At 38.1% G+C, this 19,196-nt stretch overlaps 2 protein-coding genes across 2 annotated transcripts in view; one reads left to right on the top strand and one right to left on the bottom strand.

The window, feature by feature from the left end:
* unc-13 overlaps positions 1-7,999 on the bottom strand; it is a 477,247-nt gene extending 469,248 nt beyond the window's left edge. Inside the window, exon 1 of the mRNA XM_074177326.1 lies at positions 7,847-7,999. Within this exon, the coding sequence (XP_074033427.1) occupies positions 7,847-7,871 (25 nt within the window). The 5' untranslated portion in view covers positions 7,872-7,999. The remainder of the gene's footprint in view (positions 1-7,846) is intronic.
* Positions 8,000-8,082: 83 nt separating this feature from the next.
* The window catches only part of LOC111503252 (CTP synthase 1), a 37,890-nt gene continuing 26,776 nt past the window's right edge, over positions 8,083-19,196 (top strand). Inside the window, exon 1 of the mRNA XM_074177329.1 lies at positions 8,083-8,355. The gene's annotated coding sequence lies outside the window, so the exon portion shown is untranslated. The remainder of the gene's footprint in view (positions 8,356-19,196) is intronic.

Genomic DNA, 19,196 nt, shown 5'->3' with positions numbered 1-19,196 from the left:
TGTGAAAGTGATCATTTGATTGATTTTGGCAAAACCCTGAGGCTGGATAAAGAAAATCGTTCACAAAAATTTTCTAAACAAGGAAGTTGCGTAAATATCTGTCGCTGTTTTTTGACAGACATTTTCCAAACGCTATATCGTAAAGTAAAACCGATAGAAAATAATATACAGAATCAGACTAGAATTTTCTATTTTCAAAACAGTTCAGTGACATTCATATCGAAACAAAATTAGACTTAGGCATACCAGTATTCTTGTTCAAATTTAAAAAATCGAGTCGAATATAAAACTTTGTTTCGTGACCTTATCAGTAGAAATTATGCGATGCATATTATTAAATGGAAATTAAGTCTGGCCACGGTTGTAATGGAGAAAACTATTGTTGTGCCTCACGAAGGAAAATTCATATTCTGATATCCATAAAAATAAAGAAGTGGGCAAATGCGATACCATTCGGTTTCACAAGATTAATGTTTCGTGTTGAACCAACGAATATCAAAATCAAATGGAATTTCAGGTTAAAGACTGCGAGTAAGAAAAATGATGGGGACACTTTTTATGGGAGTTGAAAAAATCTCAATAAGTAGAAAATAGGTCAAGGAAATTTATATCGAAGGGACTGAAGAAGGGGGACAAAGAGTAAAGTAGACTATCATAGGTCACAAGGCTTTCCAGTGTCACAACACGATAACCTACAAGTTCACTTCATTCATCTTAAAATTATCAATAGTAATGGGACACCTCAAGGCAGTGCCCTCGGTCCACTAATTTTTTTATTATATATGAATGATCTACCTAATAATATAAGTAATGGTGCGATATACCTTTACGCAGACGACACTTCCATTATTATTTCAAGTAAAACAACGGAAGAAATGCATAACCTTGTAAACTCAGTCCTACACGAAGTTGATGACTGGTGTTACAGGAATAGACTTATAGTTAACCTGAGAAAAACTGTCTGCATGGAATTTGCAAATTCATCTCGAAGCCTACATGATTTCAATTTCATTTTCCGGAATGAATCCTTGGCATTAACAAGCTCAACAAAATTCTTAGGAACAATAATGGACAATAACAATAATAAACGTTCACATCCAAGAAATTGAACCAATCGTATTGTCTCATTAAATCCCTCAAGAATAAATTAGATACTAAGGCACTGATATCAGTTTATTTCGCTAAGTTTCAGTATATTATTTACAATAACATTGCTGTCTGGGGTTTAGCAACAGAATTTTCATAAAACAGAAAGCATTTATGAGGCTAATTTTCAATCTATATTACAGAACCTTATGTAAAGAGATTTTTCGTCAAAATAAAATACTAACTGTTGCCTGTTTGTTCATTCTGAAAACATTGACGTATGTCCATAAAAATAGAAGACAACTAGAGTCGAAATCGGAAGTCCATAATTATCATACTAGGAATAACCATATGCTCATCACCCAAAAACACCATCACGCAAAGTATAAAAAGTATCATATGTTTGCTGGTATCCGTCTGTTTAATATAATACTATGCGATATGAAGACCTCAAGTTTTTAAAAAAACAGTTGTAAGTGTTTCTATCAGAAAAAGGGTTCTACACAGTAGATGAATTTATACTTGAAGTTGGTAATGTCAGATCACTGTCATTGTGACGTATGTATCGTAACATTTTGTTTATTTATCTATTTCTATTTTTTACTCATATTTTAATATGTATGTGTTTGTTTTACAATGTGTGTCACATTATTTTATATTCAAATGACATCTTATAATATTACACATTCATATTATACCTGAGAAATATGACCTGTTTATCTACATAATGTAGCACAAAGGACTAATAAATCTATCTATGTCATCGATGAATTGCAACGAAAACTTTCTTATTTAGCAATACCAAATCCATCAATCTATCAAGTATTTCACTTTTCTGGAAAGCCTTCGTGACCAACTTGTTCCCAAGATTGTGACATATTGTCAAAACATCCTTTATATCAATGAGGGTGAAAATCCATAATTTATTTTACAAAATTATAATAGATTCCTCCACTGGGACACTGTGGGACAATAGTTGTAGATTTTCTTGCTTTGTAGACAAATTGCTCTATGCAAGCACTTCCGGTCTTTGGTATGAATACTATAACACCTTTTAGAATAAGAATCTTTGAAAAATGGAGAGGTCCAATAGGCTCAAATTGGACACCGGGGAATTTATCATGGTCTTAGGCCCGCAAAGAATGGGGTCCTCACAAGCTGGTTACCTAGAGGTCCGGAATTCGTTTTCCAGACAAATACAATGAGCTAGATTCAGCCCTCCTCGACAACCAAAGCTAGTCGAGATATGATTCAGAAAAGATGGTTATAATCCAGAAATTGAAGAAAAATGAAGAAGATACCAAGATTTCTTCATTGAACAATGCAAACTCTCTCTGTATTTGTAGAGTAGGGAGGGTGAGTGTAGACCCACATGTGACCCATTGTACATCCTCCCGAGGAGTTGTCCTCCTAGGTCATCATTCAGTCTCTCTTTTCCTGGAAGGTGGATAGGCCTACATATCGGCAGCTGAAGGCCAAGACTCGTCGAACACACACTCTCTTTGGCAACCTTGAGGTGTCTCAGGGCGGCCTTCGTGAAGGTTTTGGAAAGTGCAGCGACATTATTGTTTTTGCGCGGCTTCTTCAACCTTCCCAAGTAAGGGCGCTTTCCTGCTGGGGCAGGTTCCTTGTCTTTATTTAAGGCGGAGCTCTTGGCGCCCGCCGCAGTAAGTGCCCTTGCTGTTGGAAGTGGAGTGGAGGAGGAGGAGGGTGCACTTATAGTTGCTGCCTCTTCCGCTCTTTTTCTCCTTTTGGCCCCAGCGCCACAAATGCGCTTACGCCTTGGCCCATGTATTATATCACGAGGTGATCTGCCATGTCCAGCCTTATTCCGAGCGGTAGATTGGGAATGCAAACTCTACTCAGGCCACTCTATCAAAATTGTTGTTCGGATTATATGCGTTCTTGGTGGAATGATGCCTTTCCTACTGTCTTAGCATCATATAAGTTTGATCTGAAATTCACATCAATGGAGAAGAGTTCAATTCCCAACCCCGGTAATTTGATATGTTAGTCAGTCTGGGTGCAGAGTCGAATAGAACGTCTCACTTCTGACCTAACCTAATCTAATTAATAAGTGTTTGAATTTCCTCTCCCTCTACCCCTGCAGCGATTTCGAAAAGACCGAAAAATTCGACACTTTCTTCTTCTTCTTATGTTTCCTTTTAGGTACATTGTAGCTACAAAAAGGTTGTGCTTGATATTGTATAGAATAAAACAATGTATGTTTCTAATTTTTTTGCAGATATGATCGTTTTAGATCCTGCAGTCTTCAGTAAATTTAGGACACCAGGGAAACGAGTATCAGAAAATACTTGTAAGGAAATTGATCACCTACATAACGCATGTATTTTCTTATTTAATCTACAGAGAAGGTGATAAAAATGTGAGTTTCGCTATTGTGACACCAATGATAAAAAACAATGATTCCTCCCCAGTTTTGGCTTCAATTTGGAATGTTTAGCAATATTTCTCTGGTGTCTCACATATTTCACTTTTTATAGAGCAATTTTTATGAGGCAGGTACCTACTATTTATTTCACTTGCATACATACATAGCAAATCCTTTCATTCAATTAAACCACGAACAAAAGCAGGGAGAGTCAAACTGATGATTGAGCTGAAAACTGGAAGAAAACAAATATACATGCGCTTTACTTCCTTCGAAGAGGGGGAGTTAATGAAGTCGAATGGTGGCTCTACATCTACATTGGTGTTGATCTCACTGCTATTATCATATTCATGTCCAACCTAGAATTTGAAAAGGACGACAAATACACCCAGTTGTACATCTACTTGAGAAGGTATTGGGAAAGTTGGGTAAGCGGCGTCTCTACTCTCCCTGATAGGTTCCCAGTTATCGTGCTCTTTACTCCCATCCCCACTCGAGTTAGTAAAGACAATCTCCATCTATTCCATAACCTGATGGAGTGGAGATGTATTGCATCAATGGTGGAAGTTAGTTTAGCCAGATTGAGCTTGGTGGTATTGGACTAGAATTTTCTGTATCGAAGGAAGCACAACTATTGTTGTCTACTGCCATCAAACAGGATACCAAGATTTTCTCTCAGCTAGTGAAATTTCTTGGGGAACCTCAAATTTCTGCGTCTGCTCCAGCAAGTTGGATATTTTTTGAAAAGTTTGCATAATTCACTCTTTCCAAACCCAAAAGTGGTGTCGCAATCCAATATTGCGCGCGGAATCGAGTCTTTGGAATTATACTCGTAATGAGAATGAGTAAAAGTATATATTTCAAAGTAAATCTGATTTTTAGATATAATGTTCCATCACAATAGAAAAAAAACAATTATCCGTTGTTTTTGAATTTTTTGTTAATTGAAGAGTACATTTGTTTTATCCTGATTTTTGTTTCCCAAAATTGGATATGACTGAAGTCCTAAAGTTAGCAATTTGACAAATTTTCTGAAAATGCGATTTTTTCATTTTTTTAATGTGCAATCTCCGAAACTATCAGTCCTTAGAGAAGAGTTGAGAAACATAAAATGTAGGAAATGTATAGGAAAGAAAGTTTTCGGCTTTCTACTACTCCATCTTGATACAAAAAAAATGTGGAAATCTTCCAAAGAAAGGAAGTAATCAATTTGAAAATAAGTAACTCTATACATGGATGTGTAGATCATGGAAAGAAGCAACTTTTAGACACAAACTGTAGGAAAGCCCTCCTGAAACAGCTACTTTCATATAAACATCGAATTACACGAAAGAAAAAAAATTCTTTTGAAACAAATACTTTTATATGAACACTGAATTATACAGAAGATACTTTTCTCCACTCAGTTTGTATTCCAAACATTCGTTATGGAATAAAATTAGATATCATTCACAGGAATTCTACTTTAAATGAATGATAACAAATTGCACTTACATGTAACACTGTCATCCTCAAAAAAATATTTGTTTCGAAAGAATTTTTTTCGTGTAATTCAATGTTTATATGAAAGTAGCTGTTTCAGGAGGGGTTTCTTACAGTTTGTATCTGAAAGTTGCTTCTTTGCATAATCTACACATCTATGTATAGAGTTACTAATTTTCCAATTGATTACTTCCTTTCCTTGGAAGATTCCCACATTTTTGTATCAAGATGGAGTAGTAGAAAGCCAAAAACTTTCTTTCCCAAAAATTAATCACTCCTAAAAATATAACCCCTTCAATTCAAATAGGAAATTTAATTCTTCACAGCAGTGAGTGGAACTCAAAATGTACCAAGAAGAAGATATAAGCGAAAGCTTGACTACACCGAATAGAATATATAATCGAAAGTTCGAAAACATGCTGATTTTTCTTTCAGTTTTTTCAAATGGCGGTGGGCGCGGAGAAGGGGCAATTGTGCGTTCTGTTTTTTTTTTAATGAATGAGTTCTTTTATTTTTCTACATTTTATTGAACTAGATGCGTGTGTAATAAAAAGAATCCTTGAAATCAAAAATTTTGCTCAAAAACACCAATATTGATGGTAAAGGTAAGTCTTTGAGGAAGCTGGATAGCCATCAAGAGCGACGATTTGTGAAGCCATATAATATCAAAGTTCAACTAGAAAACATCCATGCCGCACACGACCAATGGCTTTGAAAACTCTCGATTACATTGTAACAAACGTGGATTACATATGTTTAGAAGGTCGGCTGTCGATCTTTGATTATTTAAACCATTTTGATAGTCACCTAAGATGTTGAAGCACTTCGAATATCAGTATTGTATTAATTACCAGCTTTCATCATCATTTTTGGTATCCCAATTGAGTAACTATTCATAGTTATCTAAAAGATTTTTATCACATTTTTGGGTGCAGACCAAGCTTGATGACTTTCAGCAAGAAAGCAAAACCCTTGCATAAAAATAGGTTAAAAAACATATAATTAACCGGTACAACTTCGGGTGCATTGTTCATACTGGGGTCTTTGAAATAATCCGTTTCCACAAGCAAAAATTAGGAAGCTGGAAAGACGCTAACTTTCATCTCCACTCACTACACTTTCAAGGTACAATTCTGAAAATTGGGCCTACTTTTTTGATTTCAGAACACGACAAAAGTATCGAATGTCGTGTATTTGCATTTTTCAAAATATGCTCTGATCTAAAAAAAATTAACACTAGTTTTATATTTGTAAATTTTTGTTCTTCTTCAGGAATTGTTCTGAAGTATTCTCTCATATCAACAGGAATAGGCTGATAGGGTTAGATATTGTTTTTTATCACGCTTTTATCAGCTTCACCTGTATGTATGTTTGTTTATTTGTTTCAATCTCGAGATTTGTATTCGAAAGAATTATCGACATTATTGCTTGATCTATTGGCGGGCAGATGGCGCTGTAGGTAACCTCATTATTATAATTCGAACTCACTCGAAATGTATTTCTTCATTTGAAAAACAGGTTTTTTTTATTAACACCGTATTTGCCTTATTTGTAACTCTCCTTTGCGCGCCTGCTGCCTTCCTTGGGCTTGGTAGCTGATTTTTAGGCTTCCTCTCTGGAATCGGAAGATATCAATGGTCATTTTTCTAAACAATATACGGCTGATTGATCCCAAAGTTCAAATAAAATAAATAGAGTTTAAAAAAACTTGAAAACACGCTTTCAAAGAACATGGAAGTAAAAATTTGAAAATACTTTTTTATAAGCTTAAAACCATAACGAACGAAAAATACTAGTATTATTGTAAAAAAGCGTGGGCGCCTTGTGCCATATTTTTTTAATATCAAGCGCCCGTCAATTTTTTTCTCAATGATACTAGTATTTTTCGTTTGTTATTGTTTCAAGCTTATAAAAAAAAATTTTTAACTTTTTAGTTCGATGTGCCTTAAAAGCATGTTTTTTAGTTTTTTTTACTATATTTATTATGATATATATTGTTGCTTGTGTGTATGTTTTTGCTTGTGAATATAAATATATAAACTCTCATTTCTTGACAAAAAGGAAATTAGTTATGAGGCAGACATCAGTGGACATACCAAATAAATAAATCAAGAATAATTAGACAATGAAATCGTCTTAATGCTGAAAGTAATTATTTCGAAATAACCGAAATAACTAGAAATTCACCAAGTCTGTGGAACAGACTGGGTCTTCTTCTAGATTTTTTCTGTCAGTACAGTTTGTAATTGAAATAATTAAAATTTTTGTAGAAAAATTATCTGTGTTAATACTAGATATCAGCAGCTCAAATGAAAGACAGTTTTCACTAAAAGATTCTGAATAAATTATAAGCATCACATGGTTTCGTATTCATTTTTACCGCATGGTCATTAAATTAATCAACATTTCGTGAACATTCAAAAAAGTTGAAATCGTTTACATTTCAATTGTCAGTTCCTTGGCAAAATACTCTGGAGCATGTTTTCACAAGCGAGAATACATGTCCAGATATGGACCAGTAGGACTAGACAGGTGAATCTCTAATTGGAGATCTAAAAATAGCACTGGCGAATTTGAGGTCGGTAACCTAGAGTGTCCTGAAAACGCTAGTTTCTGTCATCTGGCGAAAGCGGCAGCTTTCGCAGCAAGTATTCGATTTATACACTCTCCATCAATCATTTTCTCAATACATAACCAGGAATATATCTCAGACAAGCACTGGCGACGGCAAAAACCGCAAATGCCACAGCGATAATAATATTGATCCGTCACCGAGAAAAACAAAACCTAATCTAATCGTAGTAGCCAGGATTGATGCAATTGTTCGCTGAATGGAGGAGAGCAGCCTGCTCTGATTGCAGATGAAAATAAATCACCGGCCCTTACCTGTCACACTTAGAAGTGACATCATGTGGTGATGCGATCCCCGGAGAATTGTAGGATTATCCTGGTGTAATCGTTCGCGCACTTTCACTCAAACTACGATTCGGACAGGAGGCCATTTTTCATCGCGGATTTTGGTGACTGTTCGTGATACTCATGGAAGGTTTCACACGGCTTCATGGTCGGACTCTGACACTCGCCTAGGAGTTACTACTAGCTCGGGACCCGTGCGGACGCCATCATAACTCCGGTGATAACGTTATCCTGGAACGTGCGCACAATTCCGTTCCCATTTTCAGGGGCGGCGGGACCGCCGAAGGCTGAAAACGGCGGACAAACGGGATCCCGCTAGGCCGTGCTACCCACAATGGACTTTTGACATTTTACGAGAGAGGAACAAGTTGGCGTGGGTTGTGAGAATACAGAGGCGAAGTATTTGAAATATTTCTTGTAAATGACATTCAATTCAATTTATTATTTTCCAATTTACATTACACAGGAGTGATCAGAAAGTAAGTATTTCAAGTCAGATAATAAAGTTGTAGAGATAGTAAACATCGAAAACTGAGAATACATTTAAATATTCTACAACACCAGAGGCAAACTTATTGTTATCAAATCACGAAGACGTTTTCCAAAAACGTTCAAACTCTATATTTTTCTCGTATCGATTGGCAATTTTTCGAATATTCTGGAAGCTATAGGTTAAGTGGAAAAACAATTTAGTAGTTATTTGTATAGCTACGAAAATTGAACTTCGCATTTTACTATAACTTTATTTATGTAGTTAAAACTTAATATTGTTATTTTTTGTTTATCATTCTTATTATTATTTTTTTAACCGTAGTTTGCGCTGGTCAGTCCCCATCCCCCGAAGCCCCGATACATTCGGGAGGGCGCGCCAGCATTATCAACCAACGGCCACTTCCCACACCGTGGGGTAAGTGATCATTGGGCACGAGAATCATGTGCCCTGAGCAAGCGCAGTGAGCCAAGAATTACAGCCTTCTGCATCTGTGTGGCTAAGATTTCTGCCTTAGTGCGGCAAGTCGGTATTATTTTAAGATTCGAGAGTAGAGAGGACATCATTCCACCAAGGACTCCAATAATCAGAACAACCATCGTGACAGAGTGATCTGGATAGAGTCTGCGGAGTTCGAAGAGAAAATCTCGATATTTAATTCGTTTTTTCTCCTCTTTTCTGACGATATTCGTCTCGCTAGGAGCTGAAAACTCCACGACAAATATCGTTTTGCCCTGGTAGTCGAGAAGGACTACATCAGGCTTATTAGCTTCGGCACTTCTCGTTCCCCACAATGGATTCAATATCCCCCGGAGCGTAAGTCAATACCGTAAGAGTGCCGTAGACGGTAATATAGTACTCTTAGGGCTGCGTTATGTCGATGGATATAGGCCGAGACCGCATATGCTGGACATGCTGATAGCAAGTGCATTAGGGTCTCGGGCGCTTCGCGACAGGCCCTGCACCTTGTGTCAGGAATCTCTATACCCATCACGCGACTGCGGTAGACTAAGGTGTTAAAGACACCATCCTGGCAAGCCATGATGAACCCCTCAGTTTCCGACTTCAGCCCACTCGACCTGAGAAAAGCGAACGTCAGGCGCTTTGATAAGCCAAGGTCTCCAATGTTATTGAAGAAGACCCCATGCATTGGCTTATCCTTGTGTTTCCGCAGGAGTAAGGTGATCTCTGTGGCTTCTATCTGAGCTTTTTGCTGAACGGGTTCCAACTTGGTGACAGAGTTGTGATCACTTTCAATGTCGAAAACTATACCGAGTTCATCAGACTCCTATAGAGAAGCATCATTTTTCGGGTCTTTACGTCGAGTTGATTTCATCGGTAGGCATATCATCGTTATGGGCCACACCACCTTACTTCTGACCCCTCCGAGCGGGTGGGGCCCTTCCTTGATTATTGGGAACCAAGTGTTGGGTCCACCGGGTGGTTAACCCTGTGGACCCACGGCCGGCACCGGTGGGAGAATCGAGTTCTTCCCGGGTGCGCCTGGGCTGCCGGTCCGGTTTTGCACCAGTTGCTCGGGTAAGTGGTGTCGCAACTCACCAAAGGCCAAGGGTGTTAGTGACCATCCCTGCTTATTATTATTATTATAAATATACTAATTTGAGTCTATCAAAAGGTGCTTGTACGAGATCTGCTCAAAAAATAAAGTGAATGTTCGATGTTCGCGGTGTACGTGCATTCGATAAGCGATGTTTCTATTTTTTTATGTTGGTACACACGTATCGAACACATGTTCACAGTTTCAGCTGTTTAGCATGTTCAGTTTGCTCGAAAAAACTGAATCAAAGAATTTACGTCAAATTTTGTGTAAAAAATGGAATTGAGTGCTCAACTTGAAATGTTCACAGTGGCATACGGTGATTATACTCTGACTCAGAAAAATGTTTACTTACAAATGGTAGGTACAGGCTTTTCACAGAAGGTTGGGCGACACTCGCCCTGGACGCCCGAGCACATCAAGAATCGATGAGAATGTTGAGAAAGTGAAAAATTGTTATGGAGAATTAGAGAAGTTGCTGAGGATGTCAGCATATCGGTTGGCTCATGACATGCAATTTTTTCGTTAATTTTTGGCATGAAGCGTGTGGCAGCAAAGTTCGTTCCAAAATTGCTGGATTCTAACCAAAAAACCGTCACATGGGCATCGCTTAGGAATGAACTCATTCAGGCTAATTTAGTTTTTTTATTGAAAATTATCTGAGCAAAATTATCTGAGCAAGAGCAATTGAAAATGTGAGATCGCTCGCGGTACATCATGACGTCACACCAGGCAAACGAGCTTCGAGCGGTGGCAACCAGGCCTGTAATTGGAGATTATGAATCGCTGCTATCGTCAATTCAATTTAATTTTCTTCAAAGTAATGTTTATATCAATCCTGGGTAACTGGCATTTTTGAGACAAAAGTTTTATAATAAATGAAGAGTACCTTGTTGTGGAATTGGCCGCGGTGGTAGTGCGTCCGACTCACGATCGGAAGGTCGTGTGTTCGATTCCCGCCTCGACCAGATATTTTTCTCGAGAGAATTTATCTGGTTGAAGCTGGAATGATTCTGTAACCGTGTTAGGAATCACACGTTAAAAGGTAAGACCTCGTTAGTCCTTAGCTCGCACAAGTTTCTCAACTTCTGAGAGTTGTCGTTCGTATGGGGGCGGCAGCTGATCAACGGAAAAACAGATTTTAAAACAGATTTTTTTTAAAACAGATTCCAAGACATGATTTTGGATTTTTCTCTATGACGTAAATAGATCTTCGCTCAATATTATTTTTCGAATTTCAGTTTTCAACTAATATTCCAGACAAAGTAGAATCTGATGATGTACCAACAGAAGTCATGTATGATGTACTTAAACTCTTACTGTCCTCGTGGGAACTTAGTAGTGATTTTTTCCAATACTATCTGCATTTTCTATTTCTTTACAACGATTTCTTTTTTGGTGGTATATATTAATATTTACGGTCTGTTTAGCTTTTGATCTTAGAAAAACCTGTTTATTAACTTGAATTCCAACATCAAAGATATTTTCCTGTGTACGTGCTCCATCATAAATGATTTGATTTTTAGCGATATCTTCGTTACAAGTATTCAAAAAAAATGTTTTTCCTTTTTTTGAACAAACGATGGAGCTTTAGATGTATGTACCTACCTCGCTTCGGTCTATCAATCTAGCAATAAAATATATGCGGAATTACGCCTGGTTTCAATATAATTTTTCCTTTCATAGTTTTGATATACATGTAATTTTCCAAGTCTGTTTCGACCTAAAACTCAAAGTAGTGCTCAGAGTGAACTATAATTTTTTTATCAATCATTATCATTCATACTTACATTAAAATGATCTTCGCAACAAAAATGCGTCCCCTTGGCAGATACAAAGTCGGCCCTCCGCATGGCGCGCTGTCATAACTTTCGTAACAGTGAAATAAAAATTTTGTCTGGTGCAGCTAATAAAGAATTCTTGCATTTAGGAAAGATGCAATACTTGTAACGTAATTTTTATCATTATTCATATTCACGCAGTTGACACACAACACACAACTTGCTTTCTACAGCTTCAGCACATGTATTTTGCTTATCCGGCAGCACTCCCTTGTCGCCGAGTCGACTGATGTGACGTCAAGCTTGACCACGCCCCGTTTCGGTGAACGCCACATTCAACAATTAATTTGAGGGGGAAGATAAAGAGTAAAAATTCAGATTTTTTTGCAGTTGTACTATTTGAAACATAAACTTTCAAATTATGAAATAAAAAAGAATTGTTAAATGAGCCCATTGTTTAATGTCGTCAACGGCGATCCAGATTTGCTCAATAGGGTCATAACTGGGAACGAATCATGAGTATATGGTTATGACATCGAAACCAAAGTCCAATCGTCCCAAGGGAAGAACTCGGCAGAGCCAATACCAAAAAACGCACGCACGCCAAGTTTGATCAAATGTCGGGGTTTTTCACACTGTTTTTTTCGATCACCATGGCGTAGTGCATCATTTTGGAAAGTACCAAACTACGCAACTTTGCCTTACTTTAATCGACCCTGTATCTTTTACGGTTTCCGTGATCCCAATAGTCATCCTCGTATTTGGGACACCCTGTACGTACAGTCATTCATACCCTCATTTGATTTGATCACAGACATAAGAATCTAGTTAGGATCGAAAGGTGTATATTTTTTCAAGATAGATAAGTTTCACTCAGATACGAACTAATCTCTCCTAAAAAATGAGAGATTAAAAAATTGTCACTATTCTAGAAAACATTTATCACAGAATCCTATAAGGATCTAGAAAATTCTTCAATCTACCGGCGATGTTTTTGTCATTATCCTCAGACCTGTAATGATTTTTTTCAACGACGATCCCTTCCTAAACTTACTTTTCAATTATATTGGCAATTTTCACATCTATTACTTTTTAATTTCTAACTTATAAATGTCATTTTATAGCAAACTTTTGTCATAAAAACCTGAAGGTGGCAGTAAATTCATTAAATGTTACCGAAACATTGTCATCACGAGATGAGAATTCATCTCCCCTCGAGACCCGTGTGTAATCGAGTTACTGAAACTGCAATTTTTGCAGAGACCAATTAAACATAAAAGTTTGAATTATTATCTCGAAGTGAGAAAACACAAATGAAGTTATATATAATTTCTGTTTTTGCTTGGAAAACGCATTGGATTGGAAGTATTTTGGGCAATGTCTAATTGATTTGTAGTTTTTGAGTATTGTCTTAGTTTTTCCGAAGTTTTGAGTTCGAATTCACTGTACTGTGGGACGGTAGCCGGTTGGGTTGACGTGAACCGACGACGACGACCGCTGTGTGAACCGGTGATTTGAACTGCAAGGCCGGACGATCGATTTTACTCCCTATCGTCCAACCCGTGTTAGGAATCACACGTTAGTCCTCAGCTCGCACAAGTTTCAACTTTTGAGAGTTGTCGTTCGTAGGGGTGTGACAGCTGGTTAAGGGAAAAACAGATTTCAACAGATTTTTCAACAAACCTGTAGAACACCTAGATCTGACATCCAGAATATATTTTTTAAAAACAATTGTGTGTTGTCTTTGAGTTCGGGTTGAACCGCATCTGGAGTTTTGTATTCGACGTTTCGGCTCCCATTTTGGAGCCATTTTTGAACCATTTTCAAGAATTTTATGTGACTCGACACCGGGGCCTCAATCTGCCTACTTCACAGGTCTTGTCGGGAATTCTCTCTAAGGTCTCATTCTGCCTACTCCTTAGATTGAACTGAGGTGTCGATGGGTGTTCGGTGATATTTATATCGACGGAAGCTACTGATGCGGAAAGGTGGGGGCAGGGCTTTGGGTGATTACTATCACCGGACGTCTTGGTGGGGAGTGAGCATCGGGAAATTAGGGCTTTTCAAGCAGTTGGAAGTCTTTGACCATCGTCACGTTTTTTCAGGCAGGAAGGTCGCTTTTCGATTTCGATGGCCTCGCGAATTATCCGAGCTTGGAGTGTTTTCGCTGTGGCGATGGTCTTTGTGTTCGCAAAGTCTATGTTGTGTCCTGTCTCTTGATGATGTTTTGATAAGGCTGAGGATGGGTCTGACTTTCGGACAGCAAGTTGATGTTCGTATACACTACTCGTCACATGTCTGTTGGTCTGGCCTACATGTTCTATCGCAATCGGAGCATGGAATTTCATATATACCCTGGGATTCATTGATAATTTTGTCCTTAGGAGAACGAAGGAATGTGGAAATTTGATTGTTGGTGGTGAATATCGTTTTTATGTCCTGTTTTTTGAGAATTCGACCAATTTTGTCAGTTACAAAACTCGAATACAAAACTTGGTTTTTCGGGTATTTGATCCGTGTATGTGATATTATCTTTAATTTCACCAACGTTTCGACAAAATCTCATTTGTCATTATCTAGGTGTGCTGTAACGTGTTCGGAAGTCGGTCGACCCTGCTCGAACCTATACTGGTAAAATGGTATTTGTTACGTGTTCGGAGGTAGAATGTCCATAAACGCTCTACTACCTACTACTTAAATGTTATTGAATTTTACCTGAGTTCTTCTTCTTAGTTAACCTTATCTCCCCGTTAAGGTATCGAATGTTAAATCTGATGTTCTCACGGATAGGACTATGCTGGACTGGTTTTTCGGGTATTTATATGTACGAAATGTACCGAAAATTGCTTCAGCAGCAGCCGCCACAGAGGAGGTCTGATCTCCCTCCACGACAACGCCCGTTCACACGTTTCACAAATCTCCCTCTGAATCTCTGCCTCACCCATTATACTTCCCAAACCTCTCGCCAACCAACTACCATCACTACCGACACCAACACTTCGATAACTTTCTCACCGGTAGAATATCAGCTAATCAGGCAAAAACGGCCTTCGTCGACATCATCGAATTCCAAGCACCCAATTGTTATGGTGACGAAATTAATCGACTTATGTTACTTTGGCAAAAATGAGCTGATTCTGAAGGCGTTTATTTGAATTGAATTGCATGAATATCCTATGGAATATTACTGACAAAACTTTTGAAACTAACCAATAAGTAATGTGTTTTCTATTAGTATCAATCAATCAATATATGCTTTATTGTCGGAAGATCAGTATCTTATTGACAAAGTCTTGTAAAAAAAATAAAATGCCTGTCATAAAATATAAAAAATACATACATCGCAATTTCACACATAAAACATGAGTGCTTTTGATTAAAAGATCTTTAAGTGTACTTCGGAACTTTTTGATATCTGTGCTATTTTTTAGAATGTTAGGAAGGTGATGATATACTTTAGTACTTTCATAAATCAGAGAATGCGGAGTCAAGGCGAATTTTGGAATAGGTAAGTAAAGCATATGGTTCTGTCTGGTGTTGTGACAATTTGTCCTGGGAGTGTACATGCTAATTTATTTTTTATAAACCAAGCATACTGTTTCAATACCATTTCAATTCATTCAAATGAAAATGAAACCTGCGTGTTTTATTATCATTATTATATCACACTACTTCAGCCTTTTCTTGCTAAGTATCATCCCAAGTTGCTGATTTCATTCTACAATATTCTAAATTCTCCTGATTTTTTTATATATTCATGAGAATATCTACAACTACGAATTTGTCAACAAGATGAAAATACAATGATATTTACGGAAGAATTTAACCTTCACCTCGAAACATCCTTCGAAATTAATATCGTCACAAAGCGCATGCATATATACCAGATAAAAATGTTTCGCAAACTTCCAAAGCTGGAGCAGAGCTTTACACTGCACATAGTGGGAAGGGATCAAAAACAAACGCCTCCACTATGTAGTCTGCATTCACTCAACAGATCGTGCTCTCGGTCATGATTGATATCAACACCACCCACTACATAAACCCACCTGAACGCACCAACTAATTGAATTTGTTCCATCGAATTTAGACAGTAAGATGATAATGGAGTGAATGTACATCTCGAATACAGATACTTCATTCCCTCTTTGGAAATGAAAGAAACTTATACTTATAAAAGTGGAAAATCAATTTGCGACTCCCACGCATTGTGAGTAATACAGAAACATTTGGGAATTTTGTCTCTTATCTTTATATATTGATTGAATAGTCACATCCACTTTATGAACCAGCAGTAATCTAAAAACAATGTTTCTAATGCGTAGGGTTGTATATTAACGCAGGGTTGAAAGTCATATGTTGGTTCAATCTATAATTATTATTTTCTCTGCAACGATGATCATATACATTTTTTCTTTTAGATCGGTTGATGGCCAGATATGTTAACTAGTTAGCCTCCCACACGCCGGGTTGGCTGTCCTTGTTCATCTTTCACTGCCTGAACCACTGTGCATGCTGTTTTTGGCGAGATCATTGGCTTGGGATGTGGGGGTTGAGCAAACCGGCCATCAGATGCCTGCTTCCACATAGCTTCCCCCCTGGATACGGGAATGATAGAATCACTTGTGGTTTTGTTATTCCCTAACTGAATGGCATCCCAACGATAGCTTAATCCTAAGGTGTGTGTATCCGTGCCGAGAGGATGAATGACACTGAGCCTATCAGCTGTATCTACGGAACCTTCGAGATACCTTCGCCATCTCCTTGGAGCATCGCCTTGTCACTATAATGCGGGGCTCTGCCGTGATTGACCTTCTTTCCCTAGCTACTCGTGGGACTTTTATGGACAGAGTAAACTTAAAAATTATTTCCGACGCTGAGTCTACTGGGAAGATGGATGTCGAGCTCACGACTCCAACTGACCTCCCTGTAAATTTAGTTCACGAGCGAGAGCTTCTCAACTCTCCAACTCCTGATCCAATAACTGAACCTGAAAAAAAAGTTTGGTGGTGCAGTCAGGAAACGACTGATTCGTCTCCTCAAGAGCGGTGTACCTTATGATACCGCCTTGTACCAAATTCTTGAGCGGCGTACGCAGAATCTGTCTCAGGTGGAAGAACAAACCCCCCATGAGCAGGCTAGCAAACGTTTGCGCTCGAGTGATGATTCGCCAAAACTAGAGGTGAAAAACCCTGCACGGTTGAATCTCAGACATGGTCAGGTGTAGCTGACGTGCAAAAACCCTCATATGGAAAGGTTGTCGCGGGTATCAAGGTGGGAATCTTGCACTTCGACTATCCAACTACCCCATTAACGATGAAACAGCAGAGCATATACTTTGTGCCTGCCCCGCTGGGAACCGAGTCAGGTTTGAGTTCGGCAGAGTCTTACTCTCACCATCTGACCTGAAAGACCACTCACCATACAAACTGATCAGCTTCGTTTAGAAGCCGAGTGTGAATAAACCCTTGCAGGTTGCGGTGAAGTTTTCAGTTACTAAAATGAAGACCATTATTACCAATGACAGACCACTGACTTCTACGAGGTTGGGCTTACATCTTTCACTTCATCTCCTTCAATGTACTCCTCTCCATTATTATCACACTTTTCCACTCGAATTTTTCACTGTATCGTATTGAGTTAGTCATTTTCTAGAAGCAAGTTCATAGTTTTTGTCGCTTTTTCATTCACAGCTTCCACTGTATCAAATCTGGTTTCTATAAACGCTTCTGTCACTTTCTTGGACCTGTAAAAGTGACACGGAACTGGAACTAGTGAGTAGGGTAGATTGTCCAACACAGGGTTCTCATACTTGATCAAAAATAACTCAACAATCAGTGCACTGGGCTGGAGCATTGTCCTGATGAAGCATACACGTCGCTTTCTTCTTCGTCGCTCACGGTGAGTGGCTAGCACCTTCAGATGATATTTTTTAAATCCTGCAGGAACCCAATTTACATATAAACATCCGTGTTTTTCAAGTTGAAGAACATCCTGGGTATGGATCATTTTCGATGTGTTCTCGCTCTTCTTTGAAACGTTCATACAACTCAAAAATCGGCAAACTTAGCTTACATTGATCCTTATTCAACTGTTGTGAGGGAAAATAGATGCCTGTTGTGGATTTACAGAGCAGTTATTTAATAACTATATCTGCTAAAGTTTAACCTAAACCCAAAATTAACGAGAGAACTATATTATTGTTTATTCATCTCAAACTTACAAAAATACAGAACGCCAACTACACAAAATAAGAACAACTTTATAAAAACGTAGCCCTCTAGACCAGTTGATTAACTATCAGTGGTACCAAAAACAATGAGGAATACAATACAATACATACATAAAAATTTGAGATATTTCTTCATTTCCAGCCATCATCAATATGGTTTTCGAAAGATTTATCAACAGATGCTTTCCTTATATACGTCTCTCACCTTTGGACCAAAGCAATTGAGAAACATAGTCAGTCTTCGGCTATTATAATTGATATTTTCAACGTCTTTGACCGTATCTGGCATGGAGGTTTACTAATTAAATTTCTATGTTGTGGCTTGTCATATCGTCAATCACCCGAAAAGCAATACCCGCCTTGACTTCCGAACTGATCTCTATTTATATCTAACAGGGTCTGTTTCTGTTTAAAATCTGTTTTTCCGTTAACCAGCTGTCGCACCCCTACGAACGACAACCCTCAGAAGTCGAAACTTGTGCGAGCTAAGGATTAACGAGGTCTTACCTTTTAACGTGTGATTCCTAACACGGGTTGGACGGTAGCAAGTGAAGATCGATCGTTCAGACTAGGGCTTGAACCACCGACCAACACGGCAGTCAATTCGAGTGAGTGAACAAAGCACCCACGCCGAACCGCTTGGCTACCGGGTACAATTTCACTTTTAGTTTTCGACAGACATCAATGATTTCTGGTAGAAATTGTTGGAGAATTTTATCATTATTGACTTTTGTCATAACCTTACCCATGACCTTTGGTATTGCTCAATAGCAACACTTTGCTGTTTAAAGATTTTTGAAAGCACGCAAAAATTTAGTTGCATGTACCGATCTCACCAATTTTAGACAGTTTTCGTTCAGTCTATGACCGTTCTCCAAGACGACACTAGATTTTTCTGGTCTCTAAAATCGGATAAGTGCTGCATGTTCTTTGAAACGACTCTTAATAACAGCCTTAGTCTGATCGACATATTTTTGTCACAGTACTCCTTATTTTATATATCCCCTATTTTTCATTTTACATTTCCTTTTCTTTTTCTTCAGGCTAACATTTGTTAAAGAGAGCAAGAAGTTTTTCTAGTAACATTCATCAAAAAATATTTTTTGAGAAAAAAACTCGATCAAGAAATTCAAACTATTGATTAACTTTTGAGCATCATACAAATTATTTTCATACATTCATTGCTAATCAACAATTTCCCATAATCTTTACGTTCCTTGTAAGATATACCCGTACTCTTTTTGTATACCGGTCCACGC

Source organism: Leptinotarsa decemlineata, unplaced genomic scaffold, assembly GCF_025532065.1.
Source record: "Leptinotarsa decemlineata unplaced genomic scaffold, Ldec_3_MD MMD2_tig00002974_RagTag_RagTag, whole genome shotgun sequence".
In the NCBI taxonomy this organism is placed as follows: Eukaryota; Metazoa; Arthropoda; class Insecta; order Coleoptera; family Chrysomelidae; genus Leptinotarsa; species Leptinotarsa decemlineata.
This window is presented reverse-complemented; position numbering and strand designations above follow the sequence as displayed.